General features: G+C 31.9%; 5 protein-coding genes across 7 annotated transcripts; 2 read left to right on the forward strand and 3 right to left on the reverse strand.

Moving 5' to 3' along the window:
* Positions 1 to 85: 85 nt before the first annotated feature.
* Positions 86 to 3,495, reverse strand: LOC130892937 (reticulon-4-interacting protein 1, mitochondrial-like). Of its 2 annotated transcripts, none has more exons than XM_057798681.1 (8): positions 2,937 to 3,495; positions 2,446 to 2,683; positions 2,243 to 2,388; positions 2,020 to 2,175; positions 1,675 to 1,964; positions 1,382 to 1,615; positions 1,135 to 1,324; positions 86 to 1,074 (listed from the first exon to the last, which is right to left on the reverse strand). In XM_057798681.1, exons 1-8 carry the CDS (start codon positions 2,982 to 2,984, stop codon positions 874 to 876), a joined length of 1,503 nt encoding a protein of 500 aa, XP_057654664.1. In that variant the 5' UTR covers positions 2,985 to 3,495; the 3' UTR covers positions 86 to 873. The 2 variants fall into 2 exon arrangements, with proteins under 2 accessions (XP_057654664.1, XP_057654665.1); XM_057798682.1 differs by having other exon boundaries at positions 2,875 to 3,181.
* Positions 3,496 to 3,500: 5 nt separating this feature from the next.
* LOC130892939 (RNA-binding protein 34) lies at positions 3,501 to 5,426 on the forward strand. The gene is made up of 5 exons (XM_057798683.1): positions 3,501 to 4,388; positions 4,546 to 4,688; positions 4,774 to 5,015; positions 5,079 to 5,171; positions 5,273 to 5,426. The coding sequence occupies exons 1-5, from the start codon at positions 3,502 to 3,504 to the stop codon at positions 5,342 to 5,344; spliced, it is 1,437 nt and encodes a 478-aa protein (XP_057654666.1). The 5' UTR covers position 3,501; the 3' UTR covers positions 5,345 to 5,426.
* Positions 5,427 to 5,926: 500 nt separating this feature from the next.
* LOC130892945 (elongin-C) lies at positions 5,927 to 6,963 on the reverse strand. The gene is made up of 2 exons (XM_057798691.1): positions 6,615 to 6,963; positions 5,927 to 6,516 (listed from the first exon to the last, which is right to left on the reverse strand). Exons 1-2 carry the CDS (start codon positions 6,827 to 6,829, stop codon positions 6,375 to 6,377), a joined length of 357 nt encoding a protein of 118 aa, XP_057654674.1. The 5' UTR covers positions 6,830 to 6,963; the 3' UTR covers positions 5,927 to 6,374.
* LOC130892941 (cathepsin B) lies at positions 6,963 to 10,324 on the forward strand. Its single transcript, XM_057798685.1, has 6 exons — positions 6,963 to 7,222; positions 7,285 to 7,528; positions 7,595 to 7,692; positions 8,552 to 8,752; positions 9,730 to 9,994; positions 10,049 to 10,324. Exons 2-6 carry the CDS (start codon positions 7,285 to 7,287, stop codon positions 10,249 to 10,251), a joined length of 1,011 nt encoding a protein of 336 aa, XP_057654668.1. The 5' UTR covers positions 6,963 to 7,222; the 3' UTR covers positions 10,252 to 10,324.
* Positions 8,799 to 9,405, reverse strand: LOC130892944 (succinate dehydrogenase assembly factor 3, mitochondrial). Of its 2 annotated transcripts, none has more exons than XM_057798690.1 (2): positions 9,118 to 9,405; positions 8,799 to 9,009 (listed from the first exon to the last, which is right to left on the reverse strand). In XM_057798690.1, exons 1-2 carry the CDS (start codon positions 9,289 to 9,291, stop codon positions 8,851 to 8,853), a joined length of 333 nt encoding a protein of 110 aa, XP_057654673.1. In that variant the 5' UTR covers positions 9,292 to 9,405; the 3' UTR covers positions 8,799 to 8,850. The 2 variants fall into 2 exon arrangements, with proteins under 2 accessions (XP_057654673.1, XP_057654672.1); XM_057798689.1 differs by having other exon boundaries at positions 8,799 to 9,036.
* Positions 10,325 to 22,322: the final 11,998 nt, after the last annotated feature.

Here is a 22,322-nt window from a genome sequence, read left to right on the forward strand (position 1 = left end):
GTTAACATTCTTTGTTATTGTGGTCAGCATAATCTCCAAATTAATCGTTTGTGGGATGATTTTGGAAAATATTAAACAAGTAATATAATTTCATAAAACTTTATTGTCGTGTACAGTAAACAACAAAATAGCACCATATAAATAAATTTTTAAATTTTAAATAAAATTCAGTAAGGAGCCACATTTTAATTATTTATGTTAATATTTTGTATTCACAATTATTCAACAATTGTAATATTTCACACTATTAATGAAACACCCAGTATTCGTTTTAACATTGTCTATTAAATAAATATGTTTAATAATTACAAAAAGTAGAAAAAGTGAAAATATTGGTGAAGAAGAGAAGAGTAAGAACGACTGAGTTCAAATTTGTTGTGAGGTGTGATAAAAAAATACATAAATTGATAAAAAAAATATGCCAGACTCTCATGAAATATCAAAATTTTAAAACTGTTCACGAGTGGTTTAAAAATAGAAGTGAGTCATTCCACTGCAAAAACATTTCCAAAAGGAATAACTGTGACATCAATTTTTAGATCTTCCAGGAAATAAAACACGTACTACAAGGGAGACATTTTTATAGCACTCCCGAAATTGAAAAGCTCACGACAGAACAGATGAGAGTCTTTGAGATTAATTTTAATTTGATATTACAGATTTACTTTATTTTAAATAGAATAAATCATTTCATTTCTTTCAATCGCACCTTGTATATATTTAATACCTTTTGAAATAGTTAATTTCTTCGGCAATTAAATTTCCAATAAAATTTCTCATGGAAGAGATCGGGAAAGGGGTAGGTTTAATTTTTCGGGACATTTTCTTTGTAAAATAGGATCTACAAACATCTAAAATCATTTTTTTTAATTGTTACCTAAACGTTATGATCGTACTGCCTATAGAATTAGGATTCTGTATGTGATTTACGGCTATTTCTATATCTTGTGGTTGATAGATTTTATCTACGACCGTTTGTATGTAACCGTCCTCAACCAATTCGGATAATCTATCTAAAGTAACGTTACACAAATGCGTTTCATCGTAAGTGTTTATAGGTAAACTGAGAATATTCTGAAAAAAATAAGTTGAAAATGCAAAAAATACAGGATGTATTTTAAAAATATCACTCACCTGCAATTTATATTTTATATTGATATATAAATAAAGTAAAAATCTTCTAAATATTCCGTAGGAATCTGAATCTATGGGAGGAGGTAGAGTAGATACAAAGGCACCTTCAGTCTTAAGAAACGCGCCGAGTTCCTCTTCTGTACATTCGCATTCTGCACCAGTTCTGAATATTATGTCAAAACGTTCGTCCCTACAATAGAATATCACAAATGACGAATGAAAAAAGTTGCAAATAAAAAACTTTCACCTATTTTCTAACTGTTCAATAAATGCCTTGTTCTGTTCTTTACGATTATTATCAGGTACAAATTTGTCTGTGGGAGTGGAGATATCGTAAAGTACAATTATGTCTGTAGCTCCTAGAGCTTTAACTACTGGCAGTGCCCTTTTATAACAAGTTGCTGTAACTGATGCTTTCCACTGGCTGAGTAATTGGACTAGTACACATCCTACAGGTGTGCAACCACCTTCCACAAGAACCCTATAAAATATTCAAATTATAAAAACTATTAAATTTACGATCTTTATGAAACAACATACTTTTTTCCTCCTGCATTCATTGAATCTAAACGAGCTTCTACTAATGCTGACAGGGCTAAACTACCAGCATAAGGAAGACTGCAAGCTCCTTCAAATCCAACATTATTTGGTTTTCTTCCGATTCTATTTTCTTCAACTAATACCGACTGACACAAAGTACCCGGCATCCAAAAAGGTACAGTCAACCATACTTCATCTCCTACTTCTAATCTAGTAACTTTTGGACCGATGTCAGTAACTATTCCTGTACAGTCTCTCCCAAGGATGATGGGTAAGTCTGAATTTGATTGCTACAATGTAAAATTATTTGCATTTTTGTCCAGTTCTCGTCATAAGTTCACTTACTGAATACATCCTTTGTAAAATCCTTCTCAAGTTCCTCCCATATCCCTTGCATATTTTAATGTCAATTAATTGAATTGAAGCTGCTTTGACGTTAACTAGAACTTTATTATTGATACATTCGTATGGAGCAAACGCATCTTCTGCAACGGTGATTGACTAGAAAATATGATTGGTAATAATTGTAATTTCTTTTGTGTTTGTTTTTCCATATGGGTATACAAACCTCTGCACCCAAATAATTAGTACAATGGATGGCTTGCATATATCTTAGAATTGGTTCTCGTTTATGGTACACTATACCAATGGACAATCCTACAACTCCCCCAATAATTAATCCTCCACAAGCAAAATATATATCTCTAGAGGTCCCTACAAAATATAATATAATGGTTGTTCTAAATAAACATAGAATCTTACTACACTTACATTTTTTTCCAAAGATATTTAAAAATGCTAGATACATTTGTTTAGGGTTCATGAACATAATTATTTTCTCTTTAAATTCATTAGTAGCTGAAATTAATCTAATAGATCCTTCTGTAACACCGACTTTAATGTGGGAAATGTGTGGATTATTCCAAGCTTCAATTAAATACAATTTTCCTTGGGCTATGTATGTCTCAAAGATTTCTTTCGCTTTAGTAGTAAGAACTCTACTTTGGATCTAAAAACAAAACTGCTAAAAATGTCCTTTCTTTCATCATTTTACTTTTGTAAATCAAAGGGGGGTTTTCCAATAAACCTCGAAGTAACAGAAAACAACAACAAAACTTGGTTTGAGTGTCACTCAAAGGAAATTTATGCAAAGTTTCTTATATGATTCCAATATTAGTCAAAATTGAAAAGAATATTTACAGTATAATCGTAGAATGAAATCCTCAAATATAACTAGAGAATATCTCTAGTAATTATTCTACCTGTATAGCTTCTAGTCTCTGTGAACCTCTAAATAAAATTTCATCCATTTTTTGTCCTTTAAACTTTAAAAATTACATAACAATAACGTTCACAATTAAATTTGTACTATCGGTGTGCTCATGCATTAACCCAAATAAGTGTTCCTTAAATAAATAATCCTGTATAAATATAGCTACAAATCTTAATATTTGAAATAATTTCATTTCCTATTTTTGGGGTTATAATATTTCATTTATATTTAGGTTATTATTCCATAGAGGATAATTTATATTTGACAAATGAAAATCCAACCTTTATTTTATTTAAAAAAAGAAGAACATAATATCAAAAAAGAAGACTATATTATGTATAAAAAAGAAGACTATGTAATGTATAAAAAAAAAGACTATATATTGTATAAAAAAGGACTATATTATAAATAAAAAAGAAGACTTTATAGTGGAGTAAAAAAAAAAGAATTTAATATTGAAGAAAAAGAAGAAGTGCATAGTTCAAAAACTTAACCTCTGTTTATATTTTCTCTCGTGTAAACTTAAAAACGTGGGTCAAAATATTTATTTTGTGATGGATTATACTGTAGGAAGTATAGCTGCTTTAATAACGGGCAACGACACTGGTGATAAAATTAAAGTCAAGAAAATTTCAGTCAAACTAAACGAAAAGAAACAAGGTAAGGGTAAAAAGTTGGATATCAAACAAGTAAACGAGGGAGACGCTAATCAAAAGAAAAAATGCTTATCAACCAGTAAAAATAATATAAATGAACACGATGATGAAGTGAGTAGCTCGGAACCTATTTTGAAAAAAAAGAGGAACAAAAAACGCAAAGAAAAAAATGGTATGAGTGATTGTCAACAAGGAGAGAATGTAGAGAATATTTCATCAATCATTTCCAATATAAAAAAAAATAAAAAACGAAAAGTATCAAATGATGGCACAGTTGAAGAACAATTTAATGAAGAGGATACTACAGAACCAAGTCCAAAAAAAAATAGGGCAAAGAAAACAAAATTATCAACTAGCAGCCATTTAATTGGATCAGATAATGGTGAAGAAGAAGAACAAGTAAATGGAAAAGGTAGTTTAGAACGTAATCTGAAAATAAAGAAGGTAAAGAAAGATAAATTATCAACAAACAGTGTAGCAAATAGTATAGTTGATAGTGATGCAGAACAAGAAAATGGAGATCAAATTGTAGACGATGGGAAACAGGTTGAAAAAAAAGTTAAAATAACCCCAGATCCAGAAGAATTGCTGAGAACAGTATATGTAGGAAATGTTCCTATAGATTGTAAAAAGAAAAATATCAAAAGTGTTTTTAAAAAATATGGACCAATCGAGACATTAAGGTTTAGAGGTATACCCGTTGCTGATCCAAAAATACCAAAAAAAGTGGCTGCCATCAAAAAAGAATTTCATCCCGATAGAAAGAGTATCTTTTGTTTTATAAGGTAATATTTAATTTCAAATCAGATATACTATATTATTTCAAATGCTATCTAAATTTATTAATTAACAGATTCAACATAGGTAACTAATGGTAATTCATATTAAATTTTATTATTGATTGCTTTAACATCTTCTCATTAGTATTGGCATTTTTTACAGATTTGTTAAACAAGAAGATGCTCAAAATGCAGTTCAAGAAAATGGTAATGTTTTCAAAGAACACCATTTGTGTGTTCGTTGGTGTGGCTCTACTACAAAAAATGATGAGTGCAAGGCAATATTTGTTGGAAATTTGAATTTCCGTAAGTGTTGTTTTTTATAATGTGATACATATTTTTGAATATTCAATAAGTATTAATTATATTTATTATTCCTTTGGGTTCTAAGGAGCTGAAGAAGAGCAGTTATGGAAATTATTTGAACCTTGTGGTTTGATAGAATCTGTTAGAATTGTCAGAGACTCATGTACCGGTATGGGAAAAGGATTTGGCTATGTCAATTTCAAAGATGCCGACGCCGTACAATTAGCTCTCGAAATGGAAAATGTGAAACTTGGTGATCGGGAATTGCGAATTAAACTGTCGAGTGTAAATACCGCAAAGAAAAATAAAAAGAAAGAGAATCAGTCTGTGAGTAAAATAATAATGTCGATTTAATTATGTTGTTAATTAATGTTTATTTTCAATTTCCAGAATGCCACAAGGCGTATGGATATGCGAAAAAAGAAAAGTGGTGATGATGCGGGCAGAAATTTTCAAGGTATTAGATTAAATAATAAAAATAAGGTGAGTATTCATTGATGTTTATATTTCATCCAGCATAGACTAAAAATTAAATTAGAGCCACATAATTTATCAATCGACAATATTTTATTTTCTGATTGCAGAAATTTAAAGTGAATAAAGGAGATTTAAAGAAGAAACTAAAGGTGAAGAAAATTGCTCCAAATTCTAAATGATTTTGGTATTAAAAGGTATATTTCTTATTGACGTGTTTTATTTGTTAATAAATCGTTTTTTTTAATATATGATAATACTATAGTACCTCAGTTTAATTTGGTCCCTGTGGTAATTCGAAACAAATTGTAAGTTTCAATGCTCCTTACACCAAAAAAAATATATATATATATTCTATAGGGATGACTTAATTATAAATGTCTATCCCAAATTTTCTGTATTTTTAGTTGTTTTAAGTGTATATAATAATAAATTTAGTTTCTAGAGAAAGTTGAAATAAATTCAGATATTTCAAATTTGAGCCTTTTGATAAACATTTAAATTATAGTGTCTCAGTTAAAGATTATTATTATAAAATATTATAAACAAATTGATAAGAAAAACTGTTTTTAAGTGTATAAAAGAGGAACAATTTTACTTTGTTATTGCCAAATTTCAATTGATTCACAAAAATCTCATAAATCACTTATATTGAATTAATTACGAATAAACAGAAATACACTGCAGAGGATCTCGTTTTCAATGTAGTGATTATAATGGCAGTTAGTTGACCCGGAGTGAATGTTTATTCAGAAAAATAATATGATACTCTAGTGTTTCATTTATTGATGGAAATATTTTCAAAACACTATTTTCGTAATTGTTAATACATATTAACTATATATTTAGGTAATAGTTGAAATATATGTTATTCTACAAATAAAAAATATGATCATTTAGTTTGACGACAATTAGAAAAAAAAATTATGCTCTCCTTTTACTCAGAAAACAAAACCAATTTGAGATTTTTTGATCGAAATTTATTAAATTTAAAAGTACACTTTTGAGATACAATATGAATTCAGCTAATCATAACCAAGAAATAATAAAACCAAATATTATATTAAAGTGTACCAAAATTTTTTCATTTTAATTGTACAAATTAGATAAAAATAATTGAAAAGATGTCATAACCTATAATTATCAGTAAATATATCCTTATATCATCGAGAGTTATGAATTCCCGATATTATTTTTTACAAATAAATAAATTCAACAGTCTAAAAAGTTAGCAGCCATAAGTAATTCGAGAGCAATCTCAGGAGCTATTGGGAATTCTGGTATCTCGGTAGAACTGTTGGTGTAACGAACTTTATATGTGAAGTACATACAGACTTTTTGAAGTACATGAGACCTGAAATAAAATTAGCCATTGAAGCGGTTTATTCAATAAAAAAAGGAAGTGAAATAGGAGATATAGGTCAAACTATTGGGAAAGATTGTAGGACTTACGGAATCTCTCTAAAATTAACTTCGTTAGCTTCGTTTTCGGCGAATTGTCCTGGACCGCTCAACATTGCTTTAATTGTACCAGAAGTAAGGGCATGTTCTCTTTTAACTATAAATTCATGGCCGTCTGATGAAATTAATTTTACGTACATAGCATCGGGTCCTTCGCATCCTCCGTAGACTCTTTCTTGATTTACTTCTGTTGCTGTGTCTGTCATTTTTTTTATAATTGTTAATTAATTGATAATTTCTTTTTGGAATCAAATGAAAGAAATTAAAAATTTGCAGATATCGAAGTTGGAAATTTGACGACAGAGGTCGACGCCAAAATCTAACCTAAAATTGATCTGTCATTTCAAAAGTCAAATATTTTCGAAGACGCGTTCGAAAAATAAAAATTAATAAGTAGTAGTAGTAGTAGTTTGAAGGAGTAAACATCGTGTACACATTATTCGGAGTAATACTAAAACCATTTGTTTTGATTAAGTAGTAAGTATATAAATTGTTGGTCAAGGTTAACTGTTTAAAAATCAAACGTTCATCGCTATATGCTTTGTTATAGTTGATAAGAATAAAGTGAATATTACCAGTCAATTTTTGGTAATAGAAATGTAAGTAGATGCATTTTCTCGAAAAATTTTACTATTATTGTTAATATAAAACATGTTTACAGATGTTATTTATACTATTTCTGGCGGTTCCGCAGATAGCATCTGCGATAATGCTACCAGTTTTCGAAGAGGACATGCATCCATTATCGGACAAATTCATCAATTCGATTAACGAAGCCCAATCAACATGGACAGCCGGTAGAAATTTCGCTAGAGACATTCCAATGTCCTATATTACCAAACTAATGGGTGTTCTACCTAATTACAAAAATTATATGCCTGCAGTGAAGGTACACAATTTGGAAGGTTAGCTAATGCTCATATTAATTTGATTCGCAAATGTTTCCATCGTTATCTAATATTTGTTTACAGATATTGAGATACCCTCACAGTTTGACGCTCGCCTTCAATGGCCTCATTGCCCAACTATTCAAGAGATAAGAGATCAAGGGTCGTGCGGTTCTTGTTGGGTAATTTTATTTTCGCATTTTGTTTGAAATTCAACTCTACTCTTTCGTTTAGGATAAAATAGTTCGAAATCATTAAAGTTATTAGGGATCGAACTATTTAAGTTTCTTTATCATATTCATCGAGATTTATAGTCGTTTCAAATTAATTTTTTAAATAATTTGATAAAAGGATGAGTAACAATTACCAAGTTGTTGACTGTTTGTTATCAACAATGAAACAGCAACAAAAGATTAAACATGCATTGTTTACTTCACTGCCTATAAAGATAAAGTGTTTCATTACTTTTAAATAAATACGCAGATTATTTTTGTTTGAGTAATCAGCAAAATTGAAAACTTTGATAATTTATGTCACTGATTTTTTCAAATTAAACTCCAAAAATGTTTCAATTCTTGATGGTCAAAGTTCAAAAATTCGGCTTCTTCAAAACAATATCTCTATAAATGACCTAACTTGATTTGTTTTTTTTGTCACTACAATATAACGTTGTAATAAATATGTAATGTAAAATATATTTTTCTATTAATTCCATTTAAATTACCAGTTTATAATTAAAATTAAAAAGAAATGAAAAAATTCAGCTTATTATTGATGAAATTTTGTGTTTAACCCACTTCCAATTAATCTGTACAATTTCTCTGACTTGTTTAATTCTAATTTGATTTAGATTTGATTAAATGAGAAATTTCTAAAAAAATTGATCATTTAGAGAGAATTGTGCCATTTTTTAAAGCTCTATAACATAGAGCAATTTATAATTTTCCTTATAAGGATTCTCACATATAGGATTTAAGGACTGTTTTGTCTTGTAACCTGAAAATCATTGGATCTTTATATTTATTTACTTTTTCAATTTAGGCATTTGGAGCGGTGGAAGCAATGTCTGATAGAGTATGTATTCATTCGAACGGTACCGTTAATTTCCACTTTTCTGCAGATGACTTAGTATCTTGTTGCTATACATGTGGAATGGGCTGTAACGGTGGTTTTCCTGGTTCAGCATGGCACTATTGGGTCAGGAAAGGTTTGGTCTCGGGTGGGCAATACGGTACTAAGCAAGTAAGTAGACTGGTATCTGCATTGCAGTAGAAAAAAAATAGTAATAATCGATTAATAATTTATTTCCGTTTCTACAGTATTGTATTTATTTTTCTCGATTATGTCTCAGCAGTTCCTTCCGTATTTTTGGCTCTCGAAGATTCCTCCTTCAATTCGTACAATTGTATAATCTGATCATCACGTAATTGATCTAGCGCCGATGGAGCCAGAGCAGAACCGATTTTTTTGGTGCCTGTTTGAGGACCTCTCAGACCTAACTGTTTAGCCAAAGTTATTGCGTAATTCTAAAATTGTAACAACTTTTAATCGTTTCATAACTAGTACTGATTTTTAATGCATTAAAATTGATGAAAAATTTTACATACCGTCCATTCGTTCATAAAAATGTTTGCCTCGTTCCGACTGCATCGTTTGTGTCTTTTGAATTCTTCTCTAGCATAGTTAGTGCCGATAATTTGCAATTCATTTGGTAAACTTCTGTGTAATTTCAATATAGTTTTATATAAAATTCTTACTCGTTGGACGTGCGTATAAGTCATGCCTTTTGAGAAATTTTATTTTCGACGAATAATTTACATTCCAACTTTACATAATATTCTTCAAAGTCTCTTCCCTATGTATCTACATAATAAAACATTGTTTAGGTTATGTGATGACAGTTAACCTTCGGTTGTCAAATAGAGTAGTTATTGGTATAATTCTATGGTGTAGAGGAGATTGTTGAAATTTTGCTCCGGTGTAATATAAGAATTATATTCGGTGTTTGCTTATAACATAACTTAAAGGCACAAACCTTTTTGATTAGATTATGGAAGGAAGGCAATATGTATATTATATATGATAAAGTGTGCGCCAAATATTATTTATTCCCCGGAAATTACTTTTGTACAACGCAAGTCATTAATATTTCAAAATTATTATTGCTATAAAAATTAAATTTCCAAATGTTGATGATTGGGTGATGAAATGATTTTTAGGGATGCAGACCATACGAAATAGCTCCATGTGAACATCACGTTAACGGATCACGACCGGCTTGTGATGCTTCTGAAGGCAAAACGCCGAGGTGTGTACAGAAATGTGAAGGATCGTACAAAATCAATTATAACAAAGATAAACATTTCGGTGCCTCCGCTTATTCCATATCCAGTGACGAAAAGCAAATCCAAACTGAAATTTTTATGAATGGACCCGTAGAAGGAGCATTCAGTGTTTACGCCGATTTCGTTAATTATAAAAGTGGTGAGTATTCGGTATAAAATAGATTTCCTCAGAATTACGACGACAATTTCGTAGGAGTTTATCAGCACACGACAGGCCCATTTTTGGGAGGTCATGCTATTCGTATTATTGGTTGGGGAGTCGAAAGGAATACTCCTTATTGGTTGGTAGCGAATTCTTGGAATTCCGATTGGGGAGACCGTGGTACTTTTAAAATTCTACGAGGAAGGGATCATTGTGGAATCGAAGATGGTATCGTCGCCGGACTACCCAAATAATATTTTTATTAAAAGTCTATAAATTAATCTGTATAGTTTTCATTTTTCAAATGTATCTTGTGTTTTTAACTTTTGTAGATCTTTGACATTAGTAAATATCTCATTTTATATATATATATATATATATATATATATATATATGCTTCAATTTTCGATTGATTCCTTTCTTTTTGTAAAGATTAAAACCAAATTCAAGAGAGATTCTCCGATTCAACGGACACATTTAAACGCTAGATTTGCCATATTTTGTTGCAACCTCTATCCACATTATCTGGAAGTGTGAAACATTAAGGAGCTGCAATTAAAGCCATCATACATTGTGGATTTTTTAAAAGGTGTGACATTAATGGATCAACTGAGTTGTCTGGTATCGCAGCAAGAAAGGGAGATATAATAAATTCTTTGGGTCGCAGTGTATGTGACAAACCAAAATATACCTACATACATCATCCTAATTGAAAATCGGAAAAATATTGAAATATTTAGTTATTAACTACCATTATATGCCTCCTTATGTATTTAGATTTTTTCTTTATTGTTTTTACGTATTCTAATAATGTCTTACTATCAATCAACGCCCCTTGCCTGGATATTTAATATTTAATACAAGATATTTTTATTTTTATATTCTGTATTAATTTCGTTGTCCCTTGATTATTCTTCTTTTTTTTTAAGGGCAAAACTGAAATTTTCTATTTTTACTACCTTCTTTTAATCGTTATTTTCGAAATTGTCAATCTGTCTAAATCATTTCAATATATTTTATCAACTTTTAATATCAATAATAACCAGTATAAAATAGAATAATTATTAAAGTGCATTATAATTATTTAGATGTTCATGTAAATCGGCAATCAATTCTACACTACGGTGTACGTATGATAAGTTGCCTGCTTTTAAGGATGAGGTAAAAAATTTTAAATAAATTTATCTATCAGATCAGTCAGTCGGAATTGTTCCTATAATAATAATAATGTAATATGTAAACTTTTATTTCAATATATATTTTATATGCGTTTAATAGTAACAACGAGTATGAAATCGTTCAAAATCTAGCAATTATAATTATTTAGGTAATTCGGGGCAACTAGTTCGATAATGAGGTGTATGGTTGGTTGCCTGCTCTCGAAGATAAATTTATCCGAATTAGGTATTTTTTAAAAATCGCTACCTAATATATTCCAAAAATGTTCAAAATGCAAATAAAAAAAACTAAATTATATTTAAGTAAAAATTTACTGTAAAATTGTGAATTGTGAGATATGATTTTTCGGATGTTGTTGTTGTTTCGCTTTTCGAGTCAGAATTTTTTTATAAATTATTCGGTCATCTGCAAAAAATTTGAAAGATGGATACCTATATAGTGGAAGGGGAAGCAATGGTTTTCGTGAAAATCCAATTTTCATGAATTTTCTTCACTTTTCCTGGCTTAATGATTTTTTCTCGAGGGAACTGATAGCTTTTCTGGGATCCTCATACCAAAATACCCCCCGTGCAAAATTCGAGCGAAATCTGAGACAAAAAATTTTTTTGTCATTTTATAACCAACCTAACCTTTGAAAATTTTGAAAAAATAGCATACTTCTAAAGTATCGAAAAAACATGTGGTATCATGCATTTTCTCATGGAGGTTCCGAAAATCGCATCAGTTTTCGAATTTGAGAGCCGGTTTTCGTGAAAATCTAATTTTCTCTTCTTGATTCACCTACCGCCATATGCCCGACAAGACACAAACTTTCTTCTCTATTCTACAGTGAGAACTGTGTGGAATTTAAATTATAGTTCGGACATTCTGGCATAGAGGACGTACGTGTTTTTGTAGCGCCTGTCATCCGCAACCCGTTATACGACACGCATAGATAAAATAAAAAAAATTTTTGAAATGAAATCTCAATCTTTTTACTTATTCTATGATTTCACGATTTTGTCGCCGTCTACCGCGATACCGGAAACTATTAATAGTCTTTTTCGTGTTATTCAACAACCAGTTCTAAACATTGTGTATGATTGGTTGCCTCTCATTAAGGGTGAGACTAAATCAATTATATCCAAATTTGAAATTTTTAAAATCAGCTATCTAATCACATCAGAAAAAGGAAAGTATCGAACAAAACACGTGGTGTCATGTTTTTTCTCATTGAGATTCCGAAAATCACATCAGTTTTCGAATTTGAGCAACGGTTTTCGTGAAAATCTATTTTTCACGACTTTTCTTCACTTTTCCCCCCTTAATGATTTATAATTATAATTATTAAACCGAAAATCAAAAAAAATTGTTTTGACGAATCAAACATTTGTTTCTCATTTCCTTCATAAATAAGTAGAACGGTTATTTTTAGAACCACAAAGAATTTAATATTTATGATAGGAATATAATATCTTGATACAAACATAGAATGTTCTTTTGAAAACAATGGAATATAAAAGGAGGATGTGATTGAGTGGATAGAGAATGCACGCGCATACACACACATTTTTTTTCCACTTTTTTTCCAGATATTCCGGATATTGTAGATTTACATCCATTATATCCAATTGAGATCGATTGACACTTTGTGTTGATTGAAAATTTCCAAAGCGAAAATAGACTTCAAAAATTTTCAATCAGCACAAAGTGACAATCGGTTTCAATGGATGTGAATCGAAAATATCTGACAAAAGTAAGTGCAAAATCACCCAAATATATAATGATTGATATAATTCGACTTCAATCGGCTTCAATAGACACAACCCTATTCTGAAGGATTTGTCCCTAATTTATCCTAATATAAAAAAGAAAGATCTTTAAAAAACCGTATTACACGTCTAATCAATAGAATTAACTTTAAACTTCACCCCGAGCAAAAAACTCCTCACGAAATGTCTATTACTGATGATGGAAATACCACTGACTCTTGACATTATCTCAGTAAATACGCACTCTCTCTTCTTTCTGAACAAGTACATTCTCCCTGGTACAGTGGAACTGCGATGGGATTTTATTCTCGACTAGAAAGAATTCAAAAAATCATTTCCTCCCACAAACCTGACTTCCTTTGTCTCCAAGAAACCAACTTCAAAATTGATCATAAACGCAATTTGAGAAACTTTGAAGGATATCATTACATCCGTACCAACTGCATAAGAGCCAGTGGCGGTACTTCAATATTTGTATCCAACGACATTATCAACAAACCTTGAAGTAGTAGCTGTCTCTACTTTGTGCCCCAATAAACTTACCATTTGCAGTATATAAATTCCACCGGACCACCCCCTTGATGAAAAAGAATTAACAGACCTAATTCGTCAGCTTCCCCAACTATACATTCTTGTTGGAGACTTTAATGCACATATGGTGCGCCATCCAAACATCCCCTCAGGTTCCCTTTCTGCTATTAACCTCAGCCTCTGTGACCCTAAAACTGCACTTTCTCTTTCTTGGCAAGTTTCCGATGACCTACATGATAGCGACCACTTTCCTATTATTATATCCAATAAATATAATAAACTGTTGCCAAAAGCTTCTGGCAAATAAAAAATGCAAACTGGCCTGAGTTTACCTCTCTCTCCGAAGCATCTTTGATCATTTCTACGAATATAAACGATACGCTAGATATGTTCACTAAGAGCATACTTGCGGCTGCCGAGGCACACATTGGTAAAACGGTCTTTTCCTCGGCATGTAGGGCTCTTAATATGTTTAGAGGTCACAAAACACAAAGAAAATTTATTGTACATAAAAAGCTTAAAGCTAAAGCTAAATTTATTGTCAAGCAAAGTAAGAAATCTGCTTGGCAAAGTTATACTTCATCCCTTACCCACAATACAGACCCCAGTCAAGTTTGGAAAAAAATTGCACAAATCCAAGGCCAAAATACTAATATCAAAATTCCTTCTTTATTATCTAACGAAATGGTTATCACCGACCGCCAAAAAATCTCTGACACACTCGCACAACATTTTAAAGAAAATTTCAGCATCCATAATCCGGCATCCGATTTCCATAACTCACATATTCAGCCCTCCTCCACACTCCAGCTAAATCCTCTCGATATTGCGACTGTCAATGCTCCTATTAATTTAAATGAACTAAAATTCGCGCTATCGTCCTGCAAAAATTCTGCTGCCGGTCCTGATGATGTCCTTTATATTTCTCAAAAAACTATCCGACTCGTCCCTCTCCAAGCTCCTTGACATCTATAACATTATTTGGAATACTCACCAGTTCCCAGATGCATGGCGCAACTCTATAATCATTCCAATTAAGAAAGCAGGCACATCATCCCCTAAGTCTTTCCGTCCAATCTTCCTCACTTGCACTACTTGCAAACTCCTTGAAAAAATAATCAATCTACATAGTAACATATTATTATTCATCCATAATTTCCTAACTGATAGAATTTTCAGGGTAAGCTCTCCCTTCCTCATCCATAAAATACTGGCATCCCTCACGGTTCAGTATTAAGCTCTACTTTATTTATCCTCGCAATAAATGAGCTATGTGACAATTTCCCATCTCCCGTAAATATGTCCAATACGCTGATGACCTAATCATTTATTGTCATGGTAAATACATCCCCTCTACATGCCAACTGCTCCAAAACGCAATAAATCTACTACAAGAGAGATCCCCCTACCTAGGATTATCATTTTCCCGAAACAAATCCATGCTGATAAAATTCTCTCGAAGAACATCTATTCACTCACCTCAAATTTTCTTTGATAACTCCCTTCTAACTATTGTGAATCAGTGCAAAATCCTTGGTATGACTTTTGATTCTCGACTCAACTGGAATCACCATATTCATGATGTAAAAGGCATTTGCCTAAAGAGGCTGAACATAATTAAAACCCTTAGCCATCTTCAATGGGGCTCCAACGAAACTATACTGCTAAGAGAGCTCTCATACGCTCAAAGCTTGACTATGGTTGTTTTATTTATATGTCCGCTTCCAAGTCTAAAACTGACTTATTGAACTCTGTACACAACACCGCTCTTCGCCTTTGTCTTGGTGCCTTTCGCTCAAGCCCCTCCGCTAGTGTCAATGTTGAAGTTAATGAACCACCTCTATTCTCTACTCCTGTCATATGCTGCTAAAGTATCTTCCAATCCTTCTAATCCTGTCCATTTGCTACTTACCACCACTTTCGTTCCTAACAACTCACGAACAACTGTATATTCAATCCCTCAATTGCTCACACCTCTATTCCAAAATACCAACCTCTCGTTGACCTATCCACTTTCTTTGCCTTCTTCTTCCCTTTGGATAAAAAATATTCTCATAGTAGATACCTCACTAACCATCTACAATAAACACGAATCTCCTAGCGTCCTTGTAGAGAAAGCATTCTTGGAAATTCTGCATAAAAATTCCTTCGACCTAATTCTCTATACGGATGCCTCCGAAGCTGAATCCGGTGTGGGTTGCGCAGTCACTACAAACCTCAAATTCATAAGTTCTTTTCGCTTACCCTCGACGTGTAGTGTTAACACTGGTGATATATATAGTATCCTTCAAGCTTTCAAATACATTTCTCCTCTCCATAAACATATCGCCATATGTACTGACTCTCTTTCATCCATACATTCAATCGCAACCATATTTTCCGACCATCCAATAGTCCAAAATATTCATGACATCTACCAAACTCTTATTGTTCTTGATATAACAGTCTCTCTCATCTGGTTTCCATCGCTCACAGGAATTGCTGGAAACGAATGTGCCGATCGCCATGCCAAAGAAGCCACAAAGAATCATCCTGAAATCCCAGTTCAGCTGGCCAATGATCTGAAGATTAACTTCAAACACCTCATTAAAAAATATTAGCACGATACATGGAGCAAGAGTACTACAGCACTACATCACATCCACCCATCTACTTCTCACATTTCCCTAAACTTTTTGAATAGGAGAGGAGCTGTGACAATAAGAAGACTTCGCAACAACCACACGAAACTTACTCACGGCTATTTGATGTCGTCAGAAAGTCGTCTTGTCTGCCGAACTTGTCAAGTTCCTGTGTCTGTTAAGCACATCCTCACCGACTGCAGAGAATACTCTACCGCATATCAACAGTTTGATATGAAAACTAATCTTAAGGAGACACTTAACTGCCCGACGGAAATGAGGAGGAAACTCGTGGAGTTTTTTAAAGCCACCAAGCTTGTAAAAGAAAATATAATTATGCATTGTAATAGATTTTGTAACAGTACTCTATTTAACTTATGATTGTTTTTGTGTGCCAATGACCAGCGCTGTCGAGGCACGTTAAACTGAAATAGAAAAAAGAATAATAATTTAATAATAAGATTAATTTGGTAATTGTCATTTGACGTAAGCTACTTTTTCTCTTCATTGCTGCTATTAAACGAAATCGTTTCAACTGTAGTAAACTCAAAGTATCACTCTCTGTTTGTTTCTCAAACTATTTGAAAGCTGTTTCTATAGCTTGAAGTGGTTCATCATGAAATGGTCCTACATCATTTTCCACGTCTAGATTTTCTTCAGCTTCATCTTCTCGCATTTCTTGCTATTCATTTATCTGCAGTATATTTTCTATGATTTCGTCATCTGACATAATCTGAAAGCCTTGATCATTACTGTCACAAGTGACTCACTATTTGATATCGTCATTATCACAATCCTGGTATATTTGTATCTTCAACATTATCTCAACCATATCTTCCGAAATAAAATCATCCGTATTGGTTATTGAATTTTCATTCTTCCGATTAAGTACTATGTTCCAAGTCTTATTTAAAGTTTTCCTTTCAATCAAATCCCATCAAGACGGCTGATGCAGCAACAACTCTAGTACCTCTACTTTTTGAATTTAGATTACCCCCCCCCCAACGAATTTCGAAGGAAATTTGCTGCTTAGAATTTTCGTGAATTTGAATGACTAATCCGATTCTTAGGGCTTGTTATGGGCACTTCATTGAAATGGAAATTACATATTGCCGCCTTATCTAAAAAATTAAGTTCCTCCTTCTTTGCGCTGAGATCAGTTTTCAAAAAACTGAACTATTCACCTCCTTAACAATCTATTATGCCTTTATTGAGTCACATCTCCGATATGCCCTTGCCTTCTGGGGTACGTGTGGTGCGACTCAATTTGAGCGAATCTACAAACTACAAAAGAGAGCTGTTAGATATTTACTAGGGCTAAACAGTAGGGCACTCTGCAGACACTTCTTTGAAAGATTAAAAATTCTGTCTCTTTCTTCTTTATTCATCTCTGAATCCCTTTGCTTAATTCGTAAGCACGTTTCTCCAGAAAGATCGTTGCACGGCTATCCACTTAGGAACGCGGAGCACGACCTTCACCTACCTACTCCATGTTCAGAATTAGTTACCGGCTCAATATTTTACAATGCAAAAAAATGTACAATCACTTGCCAATTGAAATCAAATCGATATCATCTTTAACCGCATTCCGCAATAAATTGAGGGAATATTTACTGGAAAGTGTCTTCTACTCTGTAAACAACTTACTGCATACTGGTTTAACTTTTGCTATGGACTCATATACGACTTCATACTAATAATCACCTATTACTATTATCTATAATTTTGTTACTCAGTGAGGTTTTCCTCAGTATATTGAAATTTTATTTTATTTGTATCTTTATTTAATAAAAATTTCATGTATTCCTTGTGGTTCAAGAGTGAGAAAGAGTTTTAAGCTGTAGATAATTAAAAATATATTTTTACTTGAAGATGATTTTTTGTTCTTATTATGCCATAGAAAAGTTAAAAAATATTACAAAGGTATTGTATAAGGCAATGCATTTTGTTGATTTATCTCAGCCAACTACTTGACAACTGAGTACTGAAATTCGGGCGTTTCTTAAAATTTGAAACACTGCAGTTCCCAAAATAAGAAACATTGCAAAAGTTCAGTTATTTTCGTATAATGAAGGTAATGTGAATATTTGGGAAAGTCGATTAGAATTAGAAAATATATTCAGTTATGCAGTTATATGCTATTGGTATGAAAAATACACTCTTGTTCATTTGGAAAGCATTCAATTTACATTTAAGATCTATTCACACGCAAAGCTTCAGTCACCCTTTCCTATCAGTCTTAATTGTTGACATGATCGTTGCCAACGTTAAAGCCTACATCAAAAGTTTCATTTTGGTGTAGGCTTACACTTCAGTATAATCTGCATTACATGTTTGTCAGCAGTTTCGTTTCCTTGTATTACTTAATGAGAAGGCATCAATAAAAACCTGACATCCAAGCTCTTGTTCTGTAGTAGATGCACTACGATCTTAATTTATAGCTCCAGAGGGTTCTAAGCATCTGTATGTCTAGTTGTATGATATATTTAGAAACTTCCTGATGAAAGGTTTGTAGCTTGGACAATCTTAGTTGCTCAATATAAAGATTTAATTTTGATTCCTTTAAATGTTACTTTTGATACTGGGATTTAATTACACCTCTGTTGTAGTTAAAATGATGCATTTGGTTTTTGCTAAAGGCAATATTTATATGTGATTGTGGAATTGATTTTATGATTGGTAGATTTTTACTTTTTATGTACACTTCTACATTGAAATAGGATAGAAGTCTTGTGACAAATTTTTGCAATTTTTCAACCATGTAAATTTACTTGACATCTGTTGGCACTATTACCAATATTAATTTATTTGGTAAGTATTTACATAACATAACCATAATTATTAACTCTTTCAGTTCAGCCATAAGCCACTTTTACTTTAACTGAACTCAACATACTTCAACTTCAACATAACTAGGCAATCCATGTACACTCTGACTTTTATTAGTTTATGTATGTTAGTGATGACATTGACCACTGTGATAAGTTGAACTGATTACTGATTCCTAGGGTGTTCCATGTTTGCGTGTTTTGAGGTCGAAGATTAAGCAATTTATCATAACTACATTCTAGCTCCCAAACAAATTTGTAATTATTTCTCTTTGTAACAGGTTGAAGATATTGGTTTATAAGCATCGACTAATAATTTATTTTTGTCTGTCTTCAGTTTGTGCAACCATTTTTTACGTCGCAAGGGTTTTTTTATATGTGATTGAAAACTTTCAACAGTGTAGGTTTAGCTGTTTGTGGAAAATGTTGAAAGCCAATAGGAACATCATCTGGCTCTGGGTTGGAGTCATAAAATAAAGTAATGACTTTATAAAACTCATTCTTCACAAGGGGCTCCATATTGTTGATAAAAACTTCTTTCAAAAACAGCATCGCTATATTTTCTAATCTGATTTGTATCCCAATATTCGCCTTTTTCTCTCCATATAGTACTAATATTAGTAGAGTTATTCATGTTTAATATTTGTCCAGGCGAGATAGCCCAAAAATCATAGCTTTGCATAGTTTTTCACGTGTAAAATTTTGTATTTCGGTGGCGGAAAGTATGCACAAAGACATATCTTTATCCGTGGTCTGAAATAATTTTTTGTCATTGTCAAAAACACCTATATATGTCGAATTTAAAGGCAATTTCTCATTTTTTGCTTTTAGCTTCGTTGCTGGTGACTTTACATCAAAAAAGTTGAACCCTTTTTTTCTTGTCATTAAAAGACCTACAAAAGTAAACGTTGCACGTTGAAAAATATTAATTAGTTCAAGAGACAAACGGAAATAACAATTGTTGTTTCTAGATAAAAAATTATAAAGGAGTTTAGTTATTATCATTGAGTCTTGTAATTGTGCTAAAATATTCTGCACTATCGAAAAATGGTGTGTACAAAAGCTGGAGATTGTACGTTCAATGGTTTAATGACTTATTACCTTATAAACAAATTAACAGCAATAATTGTGCTGATTTTTTGATGAGTAGATTTCATTATTTTTTGTAGGAACTCGACGTTCATTTATAAAAAAAAAATGGAATTTTGAAATTTTGCAATCAAGGGAATTTTAGGCCGAATGTAGTTGAGAATGTGTATATGATTATAAGCGCAATTCAAATTAGCATATGTTTCATCGAGGTATACCGAAGATCCTCGTGTATACAAGAACAACTTGATTTTATTTATTAACGAAAATAGATAACTAAGTTGAATTAATAGGTATCGAGATATGTATAATGAAAGGCATGAATTATTATTTGCTGTTATTAACTGTAATTTTATTAATAAAAATAATCTTAGTAAGATATAATTGTATTAACAAATGTATGGGTATTAGTTATAAACATATTTCATTCCTCATATAATGCTATTTTTATTTTTATATTCAAATAAATGAGAATGAATGAAATTTGTTGGACTCTTAGTAAAATTGAAATTTAGTAGTTTTTGGCTATGCAATAAATTCTTATCGTGGCGAGATATCAAATTAAAAGTAAATTAAAAAATTATGGGGTATTTTTTTTTCATTAACTCGCTAAATTTGTTTTACAGTCAATTTTTCAATTTTCCGGTCTGTATCTCCGTGGTTTTTCAACGAAACTCAAATTTTATTTTTTTAAATGAAAGCTAGATTTATGCACTTTCGATCTACGTAACAAAAAGTTATGAGAAAAAGACATATCCGCATGAGATTTTATTTTGCAACTGAGGGGATTTCGAATAAAAAAATTCCCTTGATTGCAAAATTCCATTATTGCGGTAGGCATGACTAGAAGAAAAACGGGGGGCACATCATTTTTCCCATGTTTTGAGACCTCCTGAACACGATTATGATGGTTTTTCGAATGTCTGTAATTTATATATATATCTATATACCTGTTTAAGCTACAATTCTTATTTTCGTCTCTCGAGCAATTGCTATGGGTCCGATTTGGTACAAAATTAGCATACATGGCTTTTTTGGCAGCGGATTGATGTTATTAGAGTTTGGTTGAAAACAAATGAATATTTCGAGAGGTCGCAGTGCAAAAAAAGTGGTTTTTGACCTTTGGTCACCTTTGCAGGTCAAACGAAAAACGACTGAAAAATGAAATTTCACATGTAGGTTCAATTAGTTGCGAGATGATTTCCTGTCTAAGGTCGAAACTTTCCATTTCCACCCCTCTCCATTTTATGGTCATTTTTGTTATATTTTCTTATTTTTTGACTAGAAAAAGTTTAACTAGAGGGTTCGAACTTCGCATGCAAGTAGGGGAGATGTTGAAGAATTGTCTTTCTCAAGTTCAAAGTTTTCTTCTCCAGTTCTTCTAGCACAAAACGCCCGAAATCATTTTGTAATTGTTGAACTGGACCGCCTCCTATTTAATGAATAATACGAGTGTGATCGTTGCTAGGGTGATTTTTTTTACTTCCCACTTTCGAAATTTCTTGTCATTATGACAATTTTTTCTTTGTTGTCAATTGGAATTGAACAAGAGGGTTCGAGACCACCGGGTCTATCGAAATTATGAATTTTCATTCGAGAGAGAGAGAGTTAACTTGTGAAATGAAAAGTTATTGAGGAATAGCAAATTTTCCATATAAAGAAATAAGATTGAGAATTGATATCATTTCCAAGAAATTCATTTTACGGAAAGATTTGTTTGTGTATTAGTTAAATTCTTCATTCGACGAAAAATTCGACTTTCGTGATGGAGCTCTCCTGCTCACGGCTTTTTTTTATAAGTGAACGTCGACTTCTTACATAAAATAATGAAATCTACTAATCAAAAAATCAGTACAACCACGTTCAACGCATATACCAAGCTTGTTTTTTATTGTTATTAATTTGTTTATAAGTCATTAAACCATTGAACGTACAATCTCCAGCTTTTGCACACACCTTTTTTTGATAGTTCAGAATATTTTAGCACAATTACAAGACTCAATGACAATAACTAAACTCTTTTATAATTTTTTATCTAGAAACAAAAATAGTCATTGTTATTTCCGTTTGTCTCTTGAACTAATTAATATTTTTCAACGTGCAACGTTTACTTTTGTAGGTCTTTTAATGACAAGAAAAAAAGGGTTCAACTTTTTTGATGTAAAGTCACCAGCAACGAAGCTAAAAGCAAAAAATGAGAAATTGCCTTTAAATTCGACATATATAGGTGTTTTTGACAATGACAAAAAATTATTTCAGACCACGGATAAAGATATGTCTTTGTGCATACTTTCCGCCACCGAAATACAAAATTTTACACGTGAAA

The sequence above is a fragment of the Diorhabda carinulata genome, chromosome 4, assembly GCF_026250575.1.
Source record: "Diorhabda carinulata isolate Delta chromosome 4, icDioCari1.1, whole genome shotgun sequence".
Taxonomy (NCBI): domain Eukaryota; kingdom Metazoa; phylum Arthropoda; class Insecta; order Coleoptera; family Chrysomelidae; genus Diorhabda; species Diorhabda carinulata.

What these genes read in the sequence shown, in the direction of transcription:
- LOC130892937 (XM_057798681.1), bottom strand. Translation starts at nt 2,984, where the DNA reads ATGGATGAAATTTTATTTAGAGGTTCACAGAGACTAGAAGCTATACAG. An exon ending in ATGAATGCAGGAGGAAAAAA is followed by an intron (nt 1,616 to 1,674) that starts GTATGTTGTTTC and finishes AATATTTTATAG; the next exon opens with GGTTCTTGTGGAAGGTGGTT. An exon ending in ATTGAACAGTTAGAAAATAG is followed by an intron (nt 1,325 to 1,381) that starts GTGAAAGTTTTT and finishes ATTCTATTGTAG; the next exon opens with GGACGAACGTTTTGACATAA.
- LOC130892939 (XM_057798683.1), top strand. Translation starts at nt 3,502, where the DNA reads ATGGATTATACTGTAGGAAGTATAGCTGCTTTAATAACGGGCAACGAC. An exon ending in AAAAGAAAGAGAATCAGTCT is followed by an intron (nt 5,016 to 5,078) that starts GTGAGTAAAATA and finishes TTCAATTTCCAG; the next exon opens with AATGCCACAAGGCGTATGGA. An exon ending in GATTAAATAATAAAAATAAG is followed by an intron (nt 5,172 to 5,272) that starts GTGAGTATTCAT and finishes TTCTGATTGCAG; the next exon opens with AAATTTAAAGTGAATAAAGG.
- LOC130892945 (XM_057798691.1), bottom strand. Translation starts at nt 6,829, where the DNA reads ATGACAGACACAGCAACAGAAGTAAATCAAGAAAGAGTCTACGGAGGA. An exon ending in GTTAATTTTAGAGAGATTCC is followed by an intron (nt 6,517 to 6,614) that starts GTAAGTCCTACA and finishes ATTTTATTTCAG; the next exon opens with GTCTCATGTACTTCAAAAAG.
- LOC130892941 (XM_057798685.1), top strand. Translation starts at nt 7,285, where the DNA reads ATGTTATTTATACTATTTCTGGCGGTTCCGCAGATAGCATCTGCGATA. An exon ending in GGTCGTGCGGTTCTTGTTGG is followed by an intron (nt 7,693 to 8,551) that starts GTAATTTTATTT and finishes TTTTCAATTTAG; the next exon opens with GCATTTGGAGCGGTGGAAGC. An exon ending in TTTCGTTAATTATAAAAGTG is followed by an intron (nt 9,995 to 10,048) that starts GTGAGTATTCGG and finishes ACAATTTCGTAG; the next exon opens with GAGTTTATCAGCACACGACA.
- LOC130892944 (XM_057798689.1), bottom strand. Translation starts at nt 9,291, where the DNA reads ATGACTTATACGCACGTCCAACGAGTAAGAATTTTATATAAAACTATA. An exon ending in TTTTTATGAACGAATGGACG is followed by an intron (nt 9,037 to 9,117) that starts GTATGTAAAATT and finishes TTACAATTTTAG; the next exon opens with AATTACGCAATAACTTTGGC.